General features: G+C 34.5%; 3 protein-coding genes across 5 annotated transcripts; all 3 read left to right on the top strand.

Moving 5' to 3' along the window:
- The first annotated feature begins 371 nt into the window (after positions 1-371).
- Positions 372-9,017, top strand: LOC116141329 (proline-, glutamic acid- and leucine-rich protein 1). Of its 3 annotated transcripts, none has more exons than XM_031426849.1 (13): positions 372-708; positions 1,697-1,813; positions 2,504-2,568; positions 3,185-3,290; positions 3,958-4,029; positions 4,347-4,406; positions 4,519-4,648; positions 5,041-5,225; positions 5,422-5,606; positions 6,422-6,549; positions 7,014-7,297; positions 7,702-7,945; positions 8,191-9,017. In XM_031426849.1, the coding sequence occupies exons 1-13, from the start codon at positions 442-444 to the stop codon at positions 8,922-8,924; spliced, it is 2,577 nt and encodes an 858-aa protein (XP_031282709.1). In that variant the 5' UTR covers positions 372-441; the 3' UTR covers positions 8,925-9,017. The 3 variants fall into 3 exon arrangements, with proteins under 3 accessions (XP_031282709.1, XP_031282708.1, XP_031282710.1); XM_031426848.1 differs by having other exon boundaries at positions 8,182-9,017; XM_031426850.1 differs by having other exon boundaries at positions 544-708; positions 1,716-1,813; positions 8,182-9,017.
- A 438-nt stretch (positions 9,018-9,455) lies between these two features.
- Positions 9,456-14,613, top strand: LOC116141382 (proline-, glutamic acid- and leucine-rich protein 1-like). Its single transcript, XM_031426893.1, has 9 exons — positions 9,456-9,522; positions 9,840-9,899; positions 10,012-10,141; positions 10,534-10,718; positions 10,915-11,099; positions 11,915-12,042; positions 12,507-12,790; positions 13,195-13,438; positions 13,684-14,613. The coding sequence occupies exons 2-9, from the start codon at positions 9,891-9,893 to the stop codon at positions 14,415-14,417; spliced, it is 1,899 nt and encodes a 632-aa protein (XP_031282753.1). The 5' UTR covers positions 9,456-9,522; positions 9,840-9,890; the 3' UTR covers positions 14,418-14,613.
- Positions 14,614-16,323: 1,710 nt separating this feature from the next.
- On the top strand, positions 16,324-20,563 carry LOC116141412 (diphosphomevalonate decarboxylase 2-like). Its single transcript, XM_031426927.1, has 10 exons — positions 16,324-16,787; positions 17,329-17,527; positions 17,768-17,831; positions 17,993-18,056; positions 18,146-18,226; positions 19,050-19,136; positions 19,438-19,595; positions 19,682-19,730; positions 19,999-20,123; positions 20,214-20,563. The coding sequence occupies exons 1-10, from the start codon at positions 16,575-16,577 to the stop codon at positions 20,431-20,433; spliced, it is 1,260 nt and encodes a 419-aa protein (XP_031282787.1). The 5' UTR covers positions 16,324-16,574; the 3' UTR covers positions 20,434-20,563.
- The last annotated feature ends 754 nt before the right edge of the window (positions 20,564-21,317 follow it).

Here is a 21,317-nt window from a genome sequence, read left to right as displayed (position 1 = left end):
AAGGAAAATCATCATACATGTAGTCTTTGTATAGATAATTTTGAAACTACAATATCATGTGAGCATAATGATTTAATGCAACTATCTCATTTTAAGTTTTTGGGTTGTTTTTTATTATTTTTAAAATTTATTATCTCTATTTTATTATGAAGAAGAGTAGAGAATGCTAATAATAAAATTAACCCTAAAAGTAATATATTTTTAGATGGTCAAATAGATTTCACCATGCTAATTTTTAACTTTAAAGTACTCCTTAAAAAAAGAAAAAAAAAAAAAAAGTATGAAACGACAGAAGAAAGCGCAAAACGACAGTCTCCTCCTCATAAGGGCTACCCAAATAATAAGAAAAAAGAAAATTCTAATTCTAGGGTTTAAGCCCCAACAGAATCCCTAAAACCCTAACCACTGTTCTTGTTGATCAGCTCTTGCTCCGCTTCAACAATGTCCGTTTTAGACAACTTGAAGAACATGTACGATGTCAAATTGAAGCCACGGATGCTCAGAACTCTCATCAGAGAACAGTTTCCCGACGAAAATCATCCGGGCCGGCTCCCCTCGGAGCTCACAAAACTCATCTCCCTCCTCCGAACTCACAAACTCTTATCGGAATCGTTCGATGACTCGGTCGATAAGAAGCTCGCCGAGAGCTGGAAATCTGCCGTCGATGAATGGGTCCACGCTGTGCTCAGCCTTGTTTCCTCCAACATGGTACATATCAAATAAAGTTCATTGCTTTGCTTATTTTTATTAGTGTTTCGTAATATTAGTAACATTCGAGGTTGATTGGTAGTCGAAATATTATCGGGATAATTTTTGGAAACATACACGCAGTGTGACATTTTGATGTAAAATGTGATGGGACATTTTTCTTAAATTTTCTTCTTTGCGCAAAGTGTTTAATGAGATTTATGTTCAGCTGGGGGCGATAGAGTGTGGCCCGGTAATGTTACTGGGCCAGTGCATCCGTAGGAGGAGAACTGAAGGGTGTTTGATAGTGTTTATGAAATAATGTTTTTAATAATGAAGGTGGATTGGTAATTGTACTAAAAGAACGATTTTTTTTTTTTTTGGTGTTTTTGTATCTTTTTTAGTTCAATAATAAAGTTAGTGAGTTTTGTAATTTGATTTCTGTTTTCCTATATGATGATGCGCGTGCTTTTTATTTACTTTTGGATTTGAATAAAAGAAAATAGGTTTTAAAGATAATCATGAGACACAGCCTAAGATCTTGTTTCCATTTTTAATCTTTTTTTTAGGGGTGGTGTTGTAACCATTGTATGGCCTGTTTGATTGTGCAAGAAAGTTTGGAGGAAAAAGAATAAGAATTTACTTTTTCTTTTTCTTTTAAATTATCTTTTCGTTTGTTACTAGAGTTAGAGACTTTGAACTCATATTATATTGTGGTTAATAAGGAAGAAAAATGTGGCTACTTAATGTATATGCAAAGAAACATATGCCTTACTGGTTTAAGCTTGTAATTTTCAGTTTGCACTTGAAGCAAATCATAGTCATTTAATTGTTTTGTGAATTGTTTATCAAAGAGAGTCACACCTGTGGAATTAATTTTAAATCTAACGTTGTTTATATTCAACTTGGGTGTATGATTACACGTTATGTGAATGAATAAATGAAGTTTCTTAATGATTCTAATTTTCTGTTTAATGCTTATTCGTTCGAATATCTGACTCAGTTCCAGTCGAATAAATGTTGGACAGGAATCTGTTTGCTTGGGGTGACTTTTCAAGAATGTGCAGTTCACCGTTTCTTGGCATCATTCTCAGTTTGGTTCAACAATATTTACTCACACATTCAGGTATGCAAGGAAGATGTTTTTCTGCATGGCAATTAATTATCTTTATAACATTTTATATAAATTATTCTAGGTAGTACTACTGGGAACTACTGTATTACAGCATGGAATAATAATGGCTTTAGGATTTGACAATGTTATTACCTTTGTGTGTTGAAGGCCTTTGAGCCAAATTTTAGGTCAGAATGTTGCAATATTGATTATTTACCCTTTTTTTTTTTCTCAAATCTGTTCTACACCATGTTGCCTTTTTTTTTTTTTTTCCTGAAGTGGTTTGATTAAATTTACATCTCTGGTTATTTGCAATGGCATATAAACTATCAAATTTTATTATTATTTTTTTACTAAGAAACAAAAGAAACCTGTCTCTTTCATCAATTTATGGAATTAGGTTTGGATAAGCCATCTAGTTCAACATCTAGGATAAGTGGGAAACCACAAGAGATGTTGCATTTCATTAAAAAGAGGTATGAATTATTAAGATCAATAATTAGATTATCAAAAACTATGGAAGATTAAATAACTTTGATATGATATTTGGAGTAAATTAAGAAGACCAATTTATTTCTGAGAAATTTCTCATTCTAAAGAATTTTGTGTTTCTTTGAATATAATGCACAGTGACTTTTATTTCAACTCCTAAACTTCTTCAGTGCCTAACATGGTTTTTTATTTTTGTTTTGTTTTAATCAGCCACCAGCAGAATCTCAGTTTGTTAAGGTGGCTTCTCTTAACACAATGTCAGATCTATTCTCAAGGTTAGATCCTCTTGGGTTCCATTCAATGCATCATTTTCACACAGACATAGATATGCTTTCATTCTGAATCTGTAAAGAATTTCTGATGTCATGACGAAAAATAAATCTATAGAATCATAAATAGATTGTATTTACACCAGATTACCTTACATGGCAATTAGTCAATTCAGAATTGCTATGATTTAATGACATTTTGTGTCCAACTTTTTCTGTTGATGTTTAAACTTCAATGCAGAACAAGAAAAATTGAAATAAGAGAGGGAAAAATTTCACTACATAGGTTGAATCTCATTAGTCCTTAATCTTTTGTTCTGATTAGGACAGAGACTCAATCTCTGTTACCAAGATTTAGCCAATATGTAGATATGGATTCTGGAGTAATTAAAGTATTCTCATACTACTCATTGGTTTTTCACTTGAAATAGGTGTTGCTAAAGACAGCTTCATGTCATTGGTGCATACCTTTTTCCATGGGCTTTGTTTTAGCAACTACATCACAAGACTACTTATCTTAAATTACAGTTTGCAATGCTCAATATGTTCTTGTAGTAAGTCTGTTTTGATTGCTTATATCTCAAGTTCTTGACTTTTGAATTTATTATCACTCCTAATATAGATTGGATGGATTACCAAATGCAAAGAGAGATGGGAGTTCCCTTGCTAGTAAACTTATTCAACCCCTTCTGAAGCTGATAAATGAAGATGATTCAGAAGCTGTCTGGGTAATACCATAACCTATTTGATAAACTTGTTTTAATGTATTGCTTTAGCTATTGAAATTCTTTTGAATGAAATCCATGAATTTCATCTGTTTTATTTTTCAATATAATCTATGGAAAATTGTCATTTGACATTTGAGTTGGTCTATATTTTTTTGTCATTGAAGGCCAGCTTGTAAGTCATCTTTTATATGACTTTTTTGAAATGTTCAGGACTAAATTTATATCATATAACAAATTAATATGAGAGGAAGTTTATTCTATATGCTTGTTCTTGAATTTGGCTGGGTTAGGAGACATATGGTATCATTAAGAGTTTTGAAGGGTTTAGAGATATGAGTAATGCTACAGTCACCAGGATTAGTGCACCGAATGACGTGACGAAATCCTGACCGTTGATTAATATTAAGTTATAATTAATCGACGGTCAGGATTTTGCCACGTCATTCGGTGCATAGATTTGGTGCACTACTCCCGGTGTCTCTATTATTTACCTTAGAGATATTTGCCAATGTACACAGTTTATCTCGTTGTTATTGGATATTTTTGACTATATTTTTGTGCAAAATTAAGTGAAGAAGCTTTCTCTGCAATTGCTGTTTGCTGTGTACTTCTTATGTGGTCTAGTTTACTATCTCACAGTTTTACCTATTAATTCTCCTTTGGACAGGAAGGAGCAGTTCATTTGTTATGTACCATATTAACTTACTTTCCAGCTTCTATTCATCGCTATCATGACAATGTAAGTTGCTTATTTTTTGGTTATGTTACATTCAACTATTGTTGCCAAGAAAAGGAATAAGATTTGTACTATTATCCTTAAGAAGAGGAATAAGACTTGTACTATTATACTTCAATCAAATCAATCTCAATCAAACAAATCTTGTCGATTTTTTCTTGATGTATTGCATCTGGGGGTAGCTTAGTTTTACTGTGGCCTTGTGAGACAAAAGAGCCTAGAATTCATCCTTCTACTTGACGTGGACTTGCTTTTCAGAAACAATAGATTTGGATGGCTAGTGTATTTGACATATAATGACAAAAATATCTTATTCGCAGGCCGAAGCTGCCATTGTGTCGAAACTTATTTCAGGAAGCTGCAGTGTCAATATGATGAAGGTAATGTTTGTTTGGTATATTTGTGTTTGGCAGATGACTAAATAAGTGTATGAAGACAGACATGAACCTTTTCTGGATTTAATCCATCTTCTGCTTGATGTTTGATATTCAGAAACTGGCTTATTGTCTAGCATTACTCCCAAAATCAAAAGGAGATGACGATAGCTGGTGCTTGATGATGCAAAAGATCTTGTTATTGATAAATGTACACCTAAATGATTTCTTCCAAGGTTTTGAAGAAGGTACATAGTAATACTTGTTTGGCTGTGCTAGTGCTGGTCTTAATGATTGATTTTCACTTTTCACCAAGCAATATTCAATTTATCGCTAGGTTTATCATAAAACATTGACGTTTTTCTTCGCTGTTATTTTTGGAATATACCTCACGTTTTTGGCACCTGAGTTTCAAATTTCTTATGTAATTTCTTGCATGAATTTTTGGACGTGAAAATTATTACTTTTTGATCTTATTATAATTTCTCACCATTTATGTAAATCAATATTGATATATTTTTCTCTTAGATATATCCATCCAATGCATCTATATTTTGGGATCTTGGTATGTCCCTGATACTTGATGTTTAAGCCTTGTGTAAGGGTAATCAGAGGAAATTCTTTTTTTCCCATCTTGCAGAAACTGAAGGTAGTGAAGCTGTTAGAGCATTGGTTCCACCAGGAAAAGATCCCCCACCTCCCTTAGGAGGTCATACATTGTTAGGCGAGGCCTTAGACAAGGCAACAAAGCAATTGCCAATATCCACTATCTCTCTGCTGATAATATCCTGTTGTATGATGCTTACAAGCCCATATCCTGTTCAGGTAAAGATGTAGAATTTGGTCGTTTATTATTTATATTATTGTCTGCAACATTTTCAGCTAAATCAGAATCAAAAACTTATTTAAGGTACTTTTGATAACTTATATCGTTCTAAACATTTCTTTTTTCTATATTGAAATACTTAAATTTAAGTAGAATCTAACACTGCTTGAAGACGTTGTGTGGTTTGACTCATAGGTGACCGTTCCTATTGTTCCATTATTAGCCCTTGTTCATAGGGTGATCATGGTGGATGGCTCTGTTCCACGTGCTTCATTGCCCTTTATGACTGGAATGCAACAAGAATTTGTTTGTTCAGAACTTCCCCTATTGCACTTGTACAGTTTAGAGTTACTAACTGCAATCATTGAGGGCACACGCAGGTAATCAATATCATGTATCGACAGTTTCTTGTGATTCTCCTTCTTCCCATGCAGTAAGCCAGTCTGTAATCATGTAAACCGATTTCAAGTTTTATTTAGTATAATACTCTGAAAAGCATTTTCCTTGATCAGTTGCCTAATTTATTATAAATTCATAGTTCTCTAAGTTGCTTTATTTTTCTATTTTTCTAGTTGCATGCTGCTTCCACCAGAGGTTAAATTTTGTTTTTCTGATTACTAATTGAATTCAATGGAATTTTATGAACAATGATTTATCATGCTGAGTTTATCTAGGTAAATGCTGTGTATGACATAGGATGTTTTTAACTTTCTTGTATGAAGAATGTTGAGATACTTTCTTTGTGGCAAACTTCTTTGGACTTAACATCAGTAAACTCTTCTGGCCAGGTTGAATCTAGCCAACTTAAGGCTTATTAATTGATATGGCAAGCAATGTTGGACTTATCGCTTGCCATTTGGCTTGGCTTTAGATGTTGGGTGGTGTGACCAAAGACCTCATAAATTATTATTTTATTTCATCTTTACTTCTATATTGTACATCACATTCAAGTCAGATCTATATTTTCCCTTTTATACAAATGAAATCTGTTATGAAACATCCTTTCGTTTTTCGTGCTTGTGCCCATCATTTCCATCTATGTTGTTTTCCATTTTTTGTTTAAGCAGAATGTGAGTCGCAATAAAAATATATTATAACCCATGGATATTGAATTTCATTTACAGTTTTGATCCTTAATCTGCTCAAAGAATTTGGAAGTTCACCCTCTGCCTATTTCCTTGTTTTACTTTTGCAGTCAACTATTACCACATGCTGCCTATATTGTACGACTCGTCAAACAGTATTTTAAAAGATGTGCATTGCCAGAGTTAAGGATAAAGCTCTACTCACTCACAAAATCAATGGTGGTATCTATGGGTGTTGGTATGTCAGAATTTCTTTATGTATTTTGCAACAGTAATTTACTATCTGTAGTCCATGCAGTTTTCTCTAGAACTTTATACTTTTTCAGATTAGTTGAAATTAAATGATGTGTTTATTCAGCTTACTGGATTTGAACAGCGTTATTGTTATTATAGACACTTGTTTGCAGTTGTGTGGAGATGCATAATATTATCATTATCATTTTTTGTTTTCCTCGTGTCTCGTGTTCTACAAAGAGGTTCAGGTCTCTGTTGAAGTATGTGTTTGTCCATATGTGAATGGCCCAATTGTTCATCGTTGATCTTCGAATCTACATATTCTAGTGTCTTCATCTGCATTAGCTTGTGCTATGTGAATGGTTCTGATATGTTGTCCTTTTCATCTTGAGCTTTGCTCGCTAATCTGTCTATCCTAGCTGTTCTATTGAGTTGGTGCTGTTACTAATTTTTTCGTATTCTGATCAGGAATGGCACTATACCTCGGACAGGAAGTAGTCGACAATGCATCTGTTGATTTGAATCCGGTTGGTGATGACAATGGCTTCACAGCTTCTATTCCAAATCCGAAAGCTGCTTCTTTAGCAGTGATGCAATCTAGTCATAGGAAAAGGAAGCACAGTTTCACTGGATCTTTTGAGCAGCAAAATGACAAAATTGGTTTTGAAGTGGAAGCACTGAAAAACCGCCAACAATCTCCGATAGCTCTGAAGATAGCTGCAGTTGAGGCAATAGAAGTTCTTCTAACTGTGGTATGTATACTGCTTACAAGGTTAAGTGAAAAATTTTCTTTTCTTTTTAATTGTTTCTTAATACAAGAATGATGGACTATTTCAAATTTATTGTGTATCACTATTTACAAATGGCGGAACTAGATAATTTAGTACTCATTCTCAAGTGCAAATATCTGCACCTTAAAAGTGTGAAATAATAGGTGAAAATGTTTTCCAGCTTAACAAAATACAAAACTGAAACTGGAAATTGTTAGCCAGCCTTTGTTTTTGCTTGGTCTACGCTTTATGTGGGGATGTGAGAATTTAGATTAAGTCCTCACTTGAAAATTGTGATCCAATTCCTTGTCAAGGACCTAGCATTTAGCTTCATGTTTCTGACCTGTAAAACGAATTTAGTAAAAGAACTCTTTTAAAATTGACAGGGTGGTGGTTTGAGATCAGAGTCCTGGCGACCGGCTGTGGATTTTCTTTTGATTTCCTTAGCAACCGATTGTTGTAAAGAGGGGTGGGACAATGAGGGGAAGGGTACTTCCTCTCCCAGTGGTCCAACCGTCACTTTGGCAGATTTGCAGCTTTCAGCATTGCGTGCACTTTTGGCATCTCTTCTTTCCCCGTCCCGTGGACGTCCCCCATATTTGGCCCGGGCCTTTGAGCTTTTCCGTAGAGGTAATGCTTTTTGGAAATTAACATTTTAAAACTCTGTTCTTTTCATCATCGTGTCCAAAACAATGGCGTTATATAGCAACATTTCTACAAGATAAGAATAACCTTACAAGCAAAACAAGTAGTTTCAGACATGTGATGATGATATACATTTATGAGTATAATAGTTTGATCCATCTCCTTAGTTTTACTACTTTATATCAGTTTTTCTTGTACTTAGTTTGACTTTATGTAATTAGTTTCTGCAGGAAAACAACAAGCTGGAACAAAGCTTGCTGCGTTTTGTGCCCATGCTCTTTTAACCTTGGAGGTGCTTATACATCCTAGGGGCCTTCCAATGGAACGTTTTCCTGCTTCAACTTATAACTCCTTGGATAAAGTTAACAACAGATTCCCAGAAAATGTATACTCAGGTGGTCAGAAGCACAACACTCAGGGTCCTCCTGATTCAGATGATGACGATGACTTGTATCACAAATGGGTAGGTAATGACAATATCGGTGAGGCCTCAGCGCTCAGCCCTAGTAAGAAAACGAAGGACATTCCTTTTGAAACCTGGACAGGAAATCTATCTATGGCTGGTTCATCTGGCACCAAAATTTTAGAGGGAAGCAAGGAGCAACTAGTTATGGGGATGAGAAGCAATGAGGATGAAGTAGTGGTTGAGTCACAGCAATTTCAAGAATCCATTGGGCAGTTTCAGGAACATGTCACTGATGATCTTGAAGGCCCCATGTTGGGAACCAAGAGAACTGTGCCAGATGGTGGTTTAGATAACAAGGAACATGAAGTAGCATCAACTGAGGATTTCTTGACAGATAAGCAAGATGGATTAACTAACGTAGGTGGAAACGTTGCTGGAGCATCATCTTCTGATAAAGGTAAGTCATCTGTATTTGATTTGGACGATGACTCGTCCATGGATTCGTTTCCTGATATCGTAAATGGAGATCCTGATTCTGATGTGGAGGAATTAGGGTGAAATATCAATCAATTTATATGACAGTCTAAAGGAGATGTTATCTGTAAAAGTACAGATATTCCAGTTTTGAGTTTTGATATCATGAAGCCCTTGTCAGCAATTTTTTGTTTAAGCAGAATGGAGTCGCAATAAAAATATATTATAACCATGGATATTGAATTTCATTTACAGTTTTGATCCTTAATCTGCTCAAAGAATTTGGAAGTTCACCTCTGCCTATTTCCTTGTTTTACTTTTGCAGTCAACTATTCCACATGCTGCCTAGTTGGCGACTTGTAAACAGTATTTAAAAGATGGGCATTGCCAGAGTTAAGGATAAAGCTATACTCATCACAAAATCAATGGGGATCCTTAGAGATATTTGCCAATGTACACAGTTTATCTCGTTGTTATTGGATATTTTTGACTATATTTTTGTGCAAAATTAAGTGAAGAAGCTTTCTCTGCAATTGCTGTTTGCTGTGTACTTCTTATGTGGTCTAGTTTACTATCTCACAGTTTTACCTATTAATTCTCCTTTGGACAGGAAGGAGCAGTTCATTTGTTATGTACCATATTAACTTACTTTCCAGCTTCTATTCATCGCTATCATGACAATGTAAGTTGCTTATTTTTTGGTTATGTTACATTCAACTATTGTTGCCAAGAAAAGGAATAAGATTTGTACTATTATCCTTAAGAAGAGGAATAAGACTTGTACTATTATACTTCAATCAAATCAATCTCAATCAAACAAATCTTGTCGATTTTTTCTTGATGTATTGCATCTGGGGGTAGCTTAGTTTTACTGTGGCCTTGTGAGACAAAAGAGCCTAGAATTCATCCTTCTACTTGACGTGGACTTGCTTTTCAGAAACAATAGATTTGGATGGCTAGTGTATTTGACATATAATGACAAAAATATCTTATTCGCAGGCCGAAGCTGCCATTGTGTCGAAACTTATTTCAGGAAGCTGCAGTGTCAATATGATGAAGGTAATGTTTGTTTGGTATATTTGTGTTTGGCAGATGACTAAATAAGTGTATGAAGACAGACATGAACCTTTTCTGGATTTAATCCATCTTCTGCTTGATGTTTGATATTCAGAAACTGGCTTATTGTCTAGCATTACTCCCAAAATCAAAAGGAGATGACGATAGCTGGTGCTTGATGATGCAAAAGATCTTGTTATTGATAAATGTACACCTAAATGATTTCTTCCAAGGTTTTGAAGAAGGTACATAGTAATACTTGTTTGGCTGTGCTAGTGCTGGTCTTAATGATTGATTTTCACTTTTCACCAAGCAATATTCAATTTATCGCTAGGTTTATCATAAAACATTGACGTTTTTCTTCGCTGTTATTTTTGGAATATACCTCACGTTTTTGGCACCTGAGTTTCAAATTTCTTATGTAATTTCTTGCATGAATTTTTGGACGTGAAAATTATTACTTTTTGATCTTATTATAATTTCTCACCATTTATGTAAATCAATATTGATATATTTTTCTCTTAGATATATCTATCCAATGCATCTATATTTTGGGATCTTGGTATGTCCCTGATACTTGATGTTTAAGCCTTGTGTAAGGGTAATCAGAGGAAATTCTTTTTTCCCCATCTTGCAGAAACTAAAGGTAGTGAAGCTGTTAAAGCATTGGTTCCACCAGGAAAAGATTCCCCACCTCCCTTAGGAGGTCATACATTGTTAGGCGAGGCCTTAGACAAGGCAACAAAGCAATTGCCAATATCCACTATCTCTCTGCTGATACTATCCTGTTGTATGATGCTTACAAGCCCATATCCTGTTCAGGTAAAGATGTAGAATTTGGTCGTTTATTATTTATATTATTGTCTGCAACATTTTCAGCTAAATCAGAATCAAAAACTTATTTAAGGTACTTTTGATAACTTATATCGTTCTAAACATTTCTTTTTTCTGTATTGAAATACTTAAATTTAAGTAGAATCTAACACTGCTTGAAGACGTTGTGTGGTTTGACTCATAGGTGACCGTTCCTATTGTTCCATTATTAGCCCTTGTTCATAGGGTGATCATGGTGGATGGCTCTGTTCCACGTGCTTCATTGCCCTTTATGACTGGAATGCAACAAGAATTTGTTTGTTCAGAACTTCCCCTATTGCACTTGTACAGTTTAGAGTTACTAACTGCAATCATTGAGGGCACACGCAGGTAATCAATATCATGTATCGACAGTTTCTTGTGATTCTCCTTCTTCCCATGCAGTAAGCCAGTCTGTAATCATGTAAACCGATTTCAAGTTTTATTTAGTATAATACTCTGAAAAGCATTTTCCTTGATCAGTTGCCTAATTTATTATAAATTCATAGTTCTCTAAGTTGCTTTATTTTTCTATTTTTCTAGTTGCATGCTGCTTCCACCAGAGGTTAAATTTTGTTTTTCTGATTACTAATTGAATTCAATGGAATTTTATGAACAATGATTTATCATGCTGAGTTTATCTAGGTAAATGCTGTGTATGACATAGGATGTTTTTAACTTTCTTGTATGAAGAATGTTGAGATACTTTCTTTGTGGCAAACTTCTTTGGACTTAACATCAGTAAACTCTTCTGGCCAGGTTGAATCTAGCCAACTTAAGGCTTATTAATTGATATGGCAAGCAATGTTGGACTTATCGCTTGCCATTTGGCTTGGCTTTAGATGTTGGGTGGTGTGACCAAAGACCTCATAAATTATTATTTTATTTCATCTTTACTTCTATATTGTACATCACATTCAAGTCAGATCTATATTTTCCCTTTTATACAAATGAAATCTGTTATGAAACATCCTTTCGTTTTTCGTGCTTGTGCCCATCATTTCCATCTATGTTGTTTTCCATTTTTTGTTTAAGCAGAATGTGAGTCGCAATAAAAATATATTATAACCCATGGATATTGAATTTCATTTACAGTTTTGATCCTTAATCTGCTCAAAGAATTTGGAAGTTCACCCTCTGCCTATTTCCTTGTTTTACTTTTGCAGTCAACTATTACCACATGCTGCCTATATTGTACGACTCGTCAAACAGTATTTTAAAAGATGTGCATTGCCAGAGTTAAGGATAAAGCTCTACTCACTCACAAAATCAATGGTGGTATCTATGGGTGTTGGTATGTCAGAATTTCTTTATGTATTTTGCAACAGTAATTTACTATCTGTAGTCCATGCAGTTTTCTCTAGAACTTTATACTTTTTCAGATTAGTTGAAATTAAATGATGTGTTTATTCAGCTTACTGGATTTGAACAGCGTTATTGTTATTATAGACACTTGTTTGCAGTTGTGTGGAGATGCATAATATTATCATTATCATTTTTTGTTTTCCTCGTGTCTCGTGTTCTACAAAGAGGTTCAGGTCTCTGTTGAAGTATGTGTTTGTCCATATGTGAATGGCCCAATTGTTCATCGTTGATCTTCGAATCTACATATTCTAGTGTCTTCATCTGCATTAGCTTGTGCTATGTGAATGGTTCTGATATGTTGTCCTTTTCATCTTGAGCTTTGCTCGCTAATCTGTCTATCCTAGCTGTTCTATTGAGTTGGTGCTGTTACTAATTTTTTCGTATTCTGATCAGGAATGGCACTATACCTCGGACAGGAAGTAGTCGACAATGCATCTGTTGATTTGAATCCGGTTGGTGATGACAATGGCTTCACAGCTTCTATTCCAAATCCGAAAGCTGCTTCTTTAGCAGTGATGCAATCTAGTCATAGGAAAAGGAAGCACAGTTTCACTGGATCTTTTGAGCAGCAAAATGACAAAATTGGTTTTGAAGTGGAAGCACTGAAAAACCGCCAACAATCTCCGATAGCTCTGAAGATAGCTGCAGTTGAGGCAATAGAAGTTCTTCTAACTGTGGTATGTATACTGCTTACAAGGTTAAGTGAAAAATTTTCTTTTCTTTTTAATTGTTTCTTAATACAAGAATGATGGACTATTTCAAATTTATTGTGTATCACTATTTACAAATGGCGGAACTAGATAATTTAGTACTCATTCTCAAGTGCAAATATCTGCACCTTAAAAGTGTGAAATAATAGGTGAAAATGTTTTCCAGCTTAACAAAATACAAAACTGAAACTGGAAATTGTTAGCCAGCCTTTGTTTTTGCTTGGTCTACGCTTTATGTGGGGATGTGAGAATTTAGATTAAGTCCTCACTTGAAAATTGTGATCCAATTCCTTGTCAAGGACCTAGCATTTAGCTTCATGTTTCTGACCTGTAAAACGAATTTAGTAAAAGAACTCTTTTAAAATTGACAGGGTGGTGGTTTGAGATCAGAGTCCTGGCGACCGGCTGTGGATTTTCTTTTGATTTCCTTAGCAACCGATTGTTGTAAAGAGGGGTGGGACAATGAGGGGAAGGGTACTTCCTCTCCCAGTGGTCCAACCGTCACTTTGGCAGATTTGCAGCTTTCAGCATTGCGTGCACTTTTGGCATCTCTTCTTTCCCCGTCCCGTGGACGTCCCCCATATTTGGCCCGGGCCTTTGAGCTTTTCCGTAGAGGTAATGCTTTTTGGAAATTAACATTTTAAAACTCTGTTCTTTTCATCATCGTGTCCAAAACAATGGCGTTATATAGCAACATTTCTACAAGATAAGAATAACCTTACAAGCAAAACAAGTAGTTTCAGACATGTGATGATGATATACATTTATGAGTATAATAGTTTGATCCATCTCCTTAGTTTTACTACTTTATATCAGTTTTTCTTGTACTTAGTTTGACTTTATGTAATTAGTTTCTGCAGGAAAACAACAAGCTGGAACAAAGCTTGCTGCGTTTTGTGCCCATGCTCTTTTAACCTTGGAGGTGCTTATACATCCTAGGGGCCTTCCAATGGAACGTTTTCCTGCTTCAACTTATAACTCCTTGGATAAAGTTAACAACAGATTCCCAGAAAATGTATACTCAGGTGGTCAGAAGCACAACACTCAGGGTCCTCCTGATTCAGATGATGACGATGACTTGTATCACAAATGGGTAGGTAATGACAATATCGGTGAGGCCTCAGCGCTCAGCCCTAGTAAGAAAACGAAGGACATTCCTTTTGAAACCTGGACAGGAAATCTATCTATGGCTGGTTCATCTGGCACCAAAATTTTAGAGGGAAGCAAGGAGCAACTAGTTATGGGGATGAGAAGCAATGAGGATGAAGTAGTGGTTGAGTCACAGCAATTTCAAGAATCCATTGGGCAGTTTCAGGAACATGTCACTGATGATCTTGAAGGCCCCATGTTGGGAACCAAGAGAACTGTGCCAGATGGTGGTTTAGATAACAAGGAACATGAAGTAGCATCAACTGAGGATTTCTTGACAGATAAGCAAGATGGATTAACTAACGTAGGTGGAAAAGTTGCTGGAGCATCATCTTCTGATAAAGGTAAGTCATCTGTATTTGATTTGGACTATGACTCGTCCATGGATTCGTTTCCTGATATCGTAAATGGAGATCCTGATTCTGATGTGGAGGAATTAGGATGAAATATCAATCAATTTATATGACAGTCTAAAGGAGATGTTATCTGTAAAAGTACAGATATTCCAGTTTTGAGTTTTGATATCATGAAGCCCTTGTCAGCAAAAGTCTATTTATTTATTTTTAAATTTAATTTAATTAATTTTTTTTTTTAAATCTTTATAATATATTGTGTCTCATATGTAATTAACATTTGAAGTGGGTCTATGCTTAATTCAGGACAAGTTTGAAGTTTACCTGCAAAAAGAAAAAATGCCAATAGGTTTTCCAAACTTCTCTTAGAAAATTTGATGCTTATATATCTAATTCCACCTCATAATGCCTTAACACTATTATTCTCAGTTCCACTATATTGACCAGTTTCATTTTGTAACCAAAAACTAAGATTAATTTTTCGATAATTATTAAAAAATAAATTATATATGAAAAAGAAAGAATAAAACACTTGAAACTCATTTATGAATGATTTTCATTAAAACTCATTTATAAAGAATTAAAAGGTAAAAGTTTAATGAATTTAGAAAAAGCTGTAAAATATGCATCACAATTATGTTGAATTATCCCACAAAGTTCTCTATTTCAATTCCATTTTTGAAATACTAAATTAATAGATAATTGATTGATTTAACTGTCAACTACCAACAAATTCTATCATAATAATTATAGCATTAATTAATTTTTAATTGAATTTAGTAATAATAAATAAATATTTCATTTTTGGTTTGTGTCTTTCAAATGATAAGATATGGTAGAGGCATAGAATAGGAAAGGCCTCTTAAATTATAATAAAAGTTGATTGAATTTGAATCCATACCCACCAACTGCTTGGTTAAATGTCACTGAGAGCAGCTTGACTTGAGTAGTTGAGTGTCCATTTGTGTTGAGAATCACATGCCTTCACTTGTTTTTAATTAATTTGTGCTTTCATTTGGAGTTATGATGCTTGTGTTGCCTAAATCTCATCAATAATATTATTCTTTCTTTGGCCTTATTCATTACTCCAACTTTCAGCATCAAAATAAAATTCAATTTCATACTTGCCAAACATTAGCATCTTCATTATCAATATAATATAACTTAGGAGTGATCAGTTCTGGGTATCCTATATTTTTTGAGAAATTGGAACCGGAATCGGAACTGTAATCGGAATCGACCGATTCCTAAGATTTGGAATCGGAATCAAAACCTGAAACATAGGTTCTGATTCCAGTTCCTAGTACCCATATCAATTTCAATTACCCCTAACTTCTTAAAAATGACAAATACACCCCCCAAACAAATTACAAATACATACAAAAACTACAATTCAATCTTGATTTCTACTCGGGTATCCGGACCTCGGTTCCGGTTCTAGTTCCCGATTCCAGCATTGCAGGAATTGGAACTGGACCCAGAAATTTTCGGTTCTAATTTTTCAGAACCGGAACCAGACCCTAATGGGGTCGATTTTGGTTGGTATCCACCGTTTTTGATTCTACCCTTTACCCATGCTCACAGCTCACCCCAAAATTATAACCCTTTCATTTAACATAATTTTTGAAGATTTGTTTTATTTTTTATTTTTTTGGGATTATTGATTCATCTCCACTCAAATATCACATGGACATTAAGAAGGTAGAGTTAGGAATGTGAAGTAAAACTTTTAACATTATTTTATTTTTCATTTTATTCTTATAAAACATGTTTAGCTTATTATAATCCTTCAAAGAAATTTGAAAGCCTAACCTTAACCCACACAACTAATGCAATCATAACTAATTTTAAAACTAAAAAACCTTTGCACATTCGAAAAACCTTTATTAAAATATATTATATTTTATATAATAACAAATATTAGAAATTGAGGTCAAATTCATTGAATTTTATGACGATAAAATAACAATATATCGTCACGATTTATCGGAGACCAAGAAAATCGGCATACCATAATTGACAATGACCAGACCCGCTAGTACGAGAAATTAATACTTACGCCGAGACAGTGAAAGTGGGACCAACATGAACTGAGGGAGAGCTTTGCCACCATTGTCTCTTCTTCAACTTCTTCTTATTTAAACTTCCACCTTCCATGTGCCCTTTCAGATCTTTCACCACCAACACTGACCCTTTAACATCATCAGTGTAGTTTGTGTTTTGCTAGGTTTCTTTCTCCGTTGATTTCAATGGCGGATTCCAAGAAATGGGTCGTGATGGCCACCGCTCAAACACCCACCAACATAGCCGTTATCAAGTATTGGGGCAAGAGAGACGAAACCCTCATTTTGCCCGTTAATGATAGTATCAGTGTCACGCTTGATCCCAGTCACCTCTGTACCACCACTACAGTTGCTGTGAGTCCCGGTTTTGAGCAGGATCGGATGTGGCTCAATGGAAAGGTGGGATTTTATCTCGGTTTAGTGTTTTTTATTTTATTTTATTTTATTTTTTAATGAAAGTTCGTTACTTTGATTCTGATTTGTGTTGAGAATGAATGTTATATGAGGAAAATTTTTGTGGGTATTTTGTATAATTTGATTTTAATGCAGTTTTGTTTTGTGATTTTGAGAAAAGAGCTAATATTTTTGAAAATAAAAAAGTTTTAATCCAAGGGTTGATGAAAAGGTAAAAATCCCAGTTCAGAACTCGGTAAACTTATCTGAAAGGTGGTTGAAATTCTGATTTCTGGAAATACATAGAGAAAAAAACTGTTTTTTGGTTGGTGAAATCAGTCATAGTAAAGAGTGTGACGTGATCTTTTGATGTCAATTATTTTGTTGCTTTATTGTGACAAAAAGGAATAGCAAAAAAGTTTAGTTGGTTTTTTAATGTTTGGTTGAGATCACATCATGGATGTTGATTTTTATTCTTCTAAAGGTTATGATCCTTTTGGGGGTAGTACTGATTCATGGCGCTTTTTGTTTTTGCTGGTTAGTGTAGGAAATTTCTCTTTCTGGAGGGAGATTTCAAAGTTGTTTGAGGGAAATTCGTAGTCGGGCATGTGATGTCGAGGATAAGGAAAAAGGTATCAAGATAGAGAAGAAGGATTGGGAAAAACTGCATGTGCATATCGCTTCATATAACAATTTCCCTACTGCTGCTGGATTGGCTTCCTCTGCGGCTGGTCTTGCTTGTCTTGGTAATGTACAAGTTTATCTATTCTTTTCTCTTTCTTTTATTATTTTTTTTATGGGGTTGCTACGCTTATATTTTGAAAGTTCATTGGTGGAAGATCGATGATGACTGTATGTATGTGTGGAATTCTTTTTCGTCCTGCTATTGGCAACCTACTGATCAATTATATAAGCTTTGGAATTATTTCTTATTTTTTTATTGAAACACAAGCAATTTAGCATGACTTTATTTGATTATTTTGCAGTTTTTTCCCTTGCTAAGCTGATGAATTTGAAAGAAAATCCGAGCCAGCTTTCTGCTATAGCCAGGTATGCCTTATTTGGTTTTTATATAGTTACACACACACACACAGAATTTCAAGCTTCGCTGCGTGATATTCTTGGTGGTATATCAATTTAATTTGTCTAGGACCTTCTTATAAAAGGATTATAATATACTTTTACTTCACGTTCTTTGTGTCCTCATGTAGGCAAGGTTCAGGCAGTGCTTGTCGTAGTCTGTTCGGTGGATTCGTCAAGTGGATTATGGGCAAAGTAAGATTAATATTGAGATTCATCTTGGTTTATCTGCTGAGAAATATTTATTTTGAGCAATTAGTTCTGAAGTTTCTAAATATGTGAAGGATGAAAATGGAAGTGACAGCCTTGCAGTTCAACTTGTAGAAGAGGAGCACTGGAATGAGCTTGTTATTATTATTGCTGTGGTATGCACTTACGTTAATTTTCCATGTGGCATTGTATCATTTGAATATTTTTACTGGTTTCTTTGGACACTTATGTTTCCTGGAAAATATGCGTAGCCAATATTTGGTCTCAGTAGTTTTGGTTTGTCTCTGCACCTCTATAAATTGCTTTTTTTCATTTGGTTTGCATCCTATCTTGTTTTATGAGAGTACTAGTAGTCAGCTAAAGTTTTTGAAAGTTGAATTTTCTTCTGTTTATAGGCATTCCCATGTGCATCTTTTTGACTGTCAGCGATTACCTTGAATGCAAGTCTTAGGTTATTGTCAATGGTTTTCTAAGATTTTCATCTGGAAGACTTATCCATCTATCTTAATGCTGTATTTTTGGCCTATCTATTTGTCCTTTTCCTAAATGGGAGTCCTTTTTTTTCTTTTTTCTTTTTAAGTTGGAGTTGTTATTTTTTCCATGGACTGCTATTTTATATAAAAATGACCACTCTGTTTTATGTATTCCTTTTTCCATTTCAAGTATCCATTGGGACATTTGTGGTTAACTGTCTTTCTGAAATGAACTATTACTATTTGAATATGAAGTACTTAGTTTCTTATCTCGAGAAAGGAAAAAAGAAAGAATATGAAGTATCATATTGCTTCAATAAGTTAACGAGATTATATAAGTTTGAAAATATCAAATTGGTTGCAAAATGAACCTCAGATTATAAGCAGATGGTTTCATTAATATCTGGAAGCAAGTATACAGATGATAAGTAGATGGTCTCATGTTATGACTTTTCTGTGCCCAACTGATTTTGTAAAAATATATATATTTTTTTCTTAATATAAGGTGAGTGCACGGCAGAAGGAAACAAGTAGCACCTCAGGAATGCGCGAGAGTGTTGAAACAAGTTTGCTGTTACAGCATAGAGCAAAGGTGCATTTTGGTTTTCACTATCTAATTGTCGTCTACCATTTTTATTATTGAATGACATCTTGAAGTCATACACAGTTTTACAACTGAGCTACCTAGCAATTACTCTACATGATAATATATTGAAATTCTCATGGTATCTTGTCTTTTTGAGATAATTTACCTTGAATATAAATAGTTCTGTTTGTTATAATTTCCCGATCTCTTGCTTTAAGGCCATTTACTTTTTAACTTCCATTATTTGTCAAAATTTTGAGATTCTACAAGAGATTTAACATTTTCTTCATGTATTGAACTGTAATAGGAAATTGTACCGAAACGCATAGTAAAAATGGAAGAGGCCATAAAAAATCGCGATTTTTCATCTTTTGCACAGTTGACCTGTGCTGATAGTAATCAGTTTCATGCTGTTTGCTTGGATACAAGTCCCCCTATTTTCTACATGAATGACACATCCCACAGGTAAGTCCTTTATTTTGTTTAGTTTCCTTTTTTCGTATGCATCACCAATTACAGGAGCTTGATATTTATATGGAAACTTGTTTCAGGATCATTAGCTATGTTGAAAAATGGAACCGTTCAGAAGGATCACCTCAGGTTTGTTTATTTTTGCAACCTTAAAATACCATATTAACCTGCTTGTTAAGGATGTATCAACTATTGATGTCCTGGTGTAAATTGGGCCGAGTCTAGTTGTCATGAGTAATTATGTTGACCTGATAATTTTTTTACCATTTAACAACAGTTTGTTTCTACCATAAATATAATTATTATATAGAAAATCAAGCACTATAGATTTTTCTTTTATGTTCTAAATTTTTATGCCGCTCATCGGGTCATATGCCTAATATAAAAAATTTGATAGGTGGCTTATACTTTCGATGCTGGGCCGAATGCAGTTCTGATTGCAAGAAATAGACAGGTTGCAGCCCAATTGCTCCAGAGGCTGCTTTTCTTCTTCCCTCCAAATTCAGATACAGACCTGAACAGGTAATTTTTTTTTTTTTTTTTCTGAGCATCATCCCCGTAAATGAGTATTTAAGTTTTAATTTCTTCTAATTTTTTGGTCTTCGTTTTCAGTTATGTGCTAGGTGATAAGTCAATTCTACATGATGCCGGCATTGGGGATCTGAAGGATGTGGAAGCATTGCAATGCCCGCCAGAAATAACTAATGTACCGGCCCAGAAATACACAGGCGAAATCAATAACTTTATCTGCACAAAACCTGGAAGAGGTCCCGTTTTGCTTTCTGATGAAAGCAAGGCTCTTCTCAACCTTGAAACTGGGCTGCCAAAGTGAGCTTGGGAGTAGATTATTCTTTCATGCTTTATCTGTTCTCTTCTTGGCCGAATCAGATATAGCTATGAACCAGAAACACATAATTGAAATGCAATTTGCAATGTACCAGAGATTACTGCAAAGTGATTCTCTGAATTTTCATCGCGAATTTGAAGTTGCTGCTGCTGCTGCTGTTGCTTGTAGTTTAATTTATTATTTTTCCTCTTTAATTTATTTGAGGTTCATGTCCTCTTCTTTGACACAAATAATGAATAAATCTTTCAGCATTAATATTTTCTTGTTCTCTGTTTCTGTACATTTTCTTCCAAACATGTTTTTTGAAATTTAGTTTGTTGAGAAGTGAATTGGATAAACTCATCAGATAAGGTTGAAATAACCTTTAAAAGTTATGTTATTTCAAATAAAAAGGTGTTATAAAACCAATTATGGATACAATATAAACAGCAATCAAACTCTCAAAATATTAAATAAATTGAAAGCTCTTATTTTACTAAATTTTTAATACAATCATCGTAATATATTTCGAAACAGAGAAATTTCAGTATGTTACATGAAGCAATGTGAAATTTCAGTATGTTACATGAAGCAATGTGATCGTAATATAATATATTTAAAGAATTGAAAACTCCTATTTAAAGACCGTTTATTTGCAACATTCAGGATGTAGTTCTTTCGGTTTAACTGGTTTGACCGTCCGGTCAAACTAGGTGACAAAACTTTTAAAATTTAACAAATACATCCTTAAATTTTTTTAAATCCCTATAAGTTTGAAATTTAGCAAATACACCCTAAATACAAATCAACTGGCGACTGGTTGGCAGCAACGACACCCCAAATGCAATTCCAATCGTCGCTTGAGTCTATTCCCCTGAAAATCTACCCAA

This window comes from Pistacia vera, unplaced genomic scaffold (assembly GCF_008641045.1).
Source record: "Pistacia vera cultivar Batoury unplaced genomic scaffold, PisVer_v2 Contig398, whole genome shotgun sequence".
In the NCBI taxonomy this organism is placed as follows: Eukaryota; Viridiplantae; Streptophyta; class Magnoliopsida; order Sapindales; family Anacardiaceae; genus Pistacia; species Pistacia vera.
The sequence above is the reverse complement of the archived record's forward strand: the minus strand, read 5'-3'. Positions and strand labels throughout refer to the sequence as shown.

What these genes read in the sequence shown, in the direction of transcription:
- LOC116141382 (XM_031426893.1), top strand. An exon ending in CTTCCAAGGTTTTGAAGAAG is followed by an intron (nt 10,142 to 10,533) that starts GTACATAGTAAT and finishes CCCATCTTGCAG; the next exon opens with AAACTAAAGGTAGTGAAGCT. An exon ending in CTTTGAGCTTTTCCGTAGAG is followed by an intron (nt 13,439 to 13,683) that starts GTAATGCTTTTT and finishes TAGTTTCTGCAG; the next exon opens with GAAAACAACAAGCTGGAACA.
- LOC116141412 (XM_031426927.1), top strand. Translation starts at nt 16,575, where the DNA reads ATGGCGGATTCCAAGAAATGGGTCGTGATGGCCACCGCTCAAACACCC. An exon ending in TTGTTATTATTATTGCTGTG is followed by an intron (nt 18,227 to 19,049) that starts GTATGCACTTAC and finishes TCTTAATATAAG; the next exon opens with GTGAGTGCACGGCAGAAGGA. An exon ending in TCAGATACAGACCTGAACAG is followed by an intron (nt 20,124 to 20,213) that starts GTAATTTTTTTT and finishes CTTCGTTTTCAG; the next exon opens with TTATGTGCTAGGTGATAAGT.
- LOC116141329 (XM_031426848.1), top strand. Translation starts at nt 442, where the DNA reads ATGTCCGTTTTAGACAACTTGAAGAACATGTACGATGTCAAATTGAAG. An exon ending in GCCTTGTTTCCTCCAACATG is followed by an intron (nt 709 to 1,696) that starts GTACATATCAAA and finishes ACTCAGTTCCAG; the next exon opens with TCGAATAAATGTTGGACAGG. An exon ending in GCAGTGTCAATATGATGAAG is followed by an intron (nt 4,407 to 4,518) that starts GTAATGTTTGTT and finishes TTTGATATTCAG; the next exon opens with AAACTGGCTTATTGTCTAGC.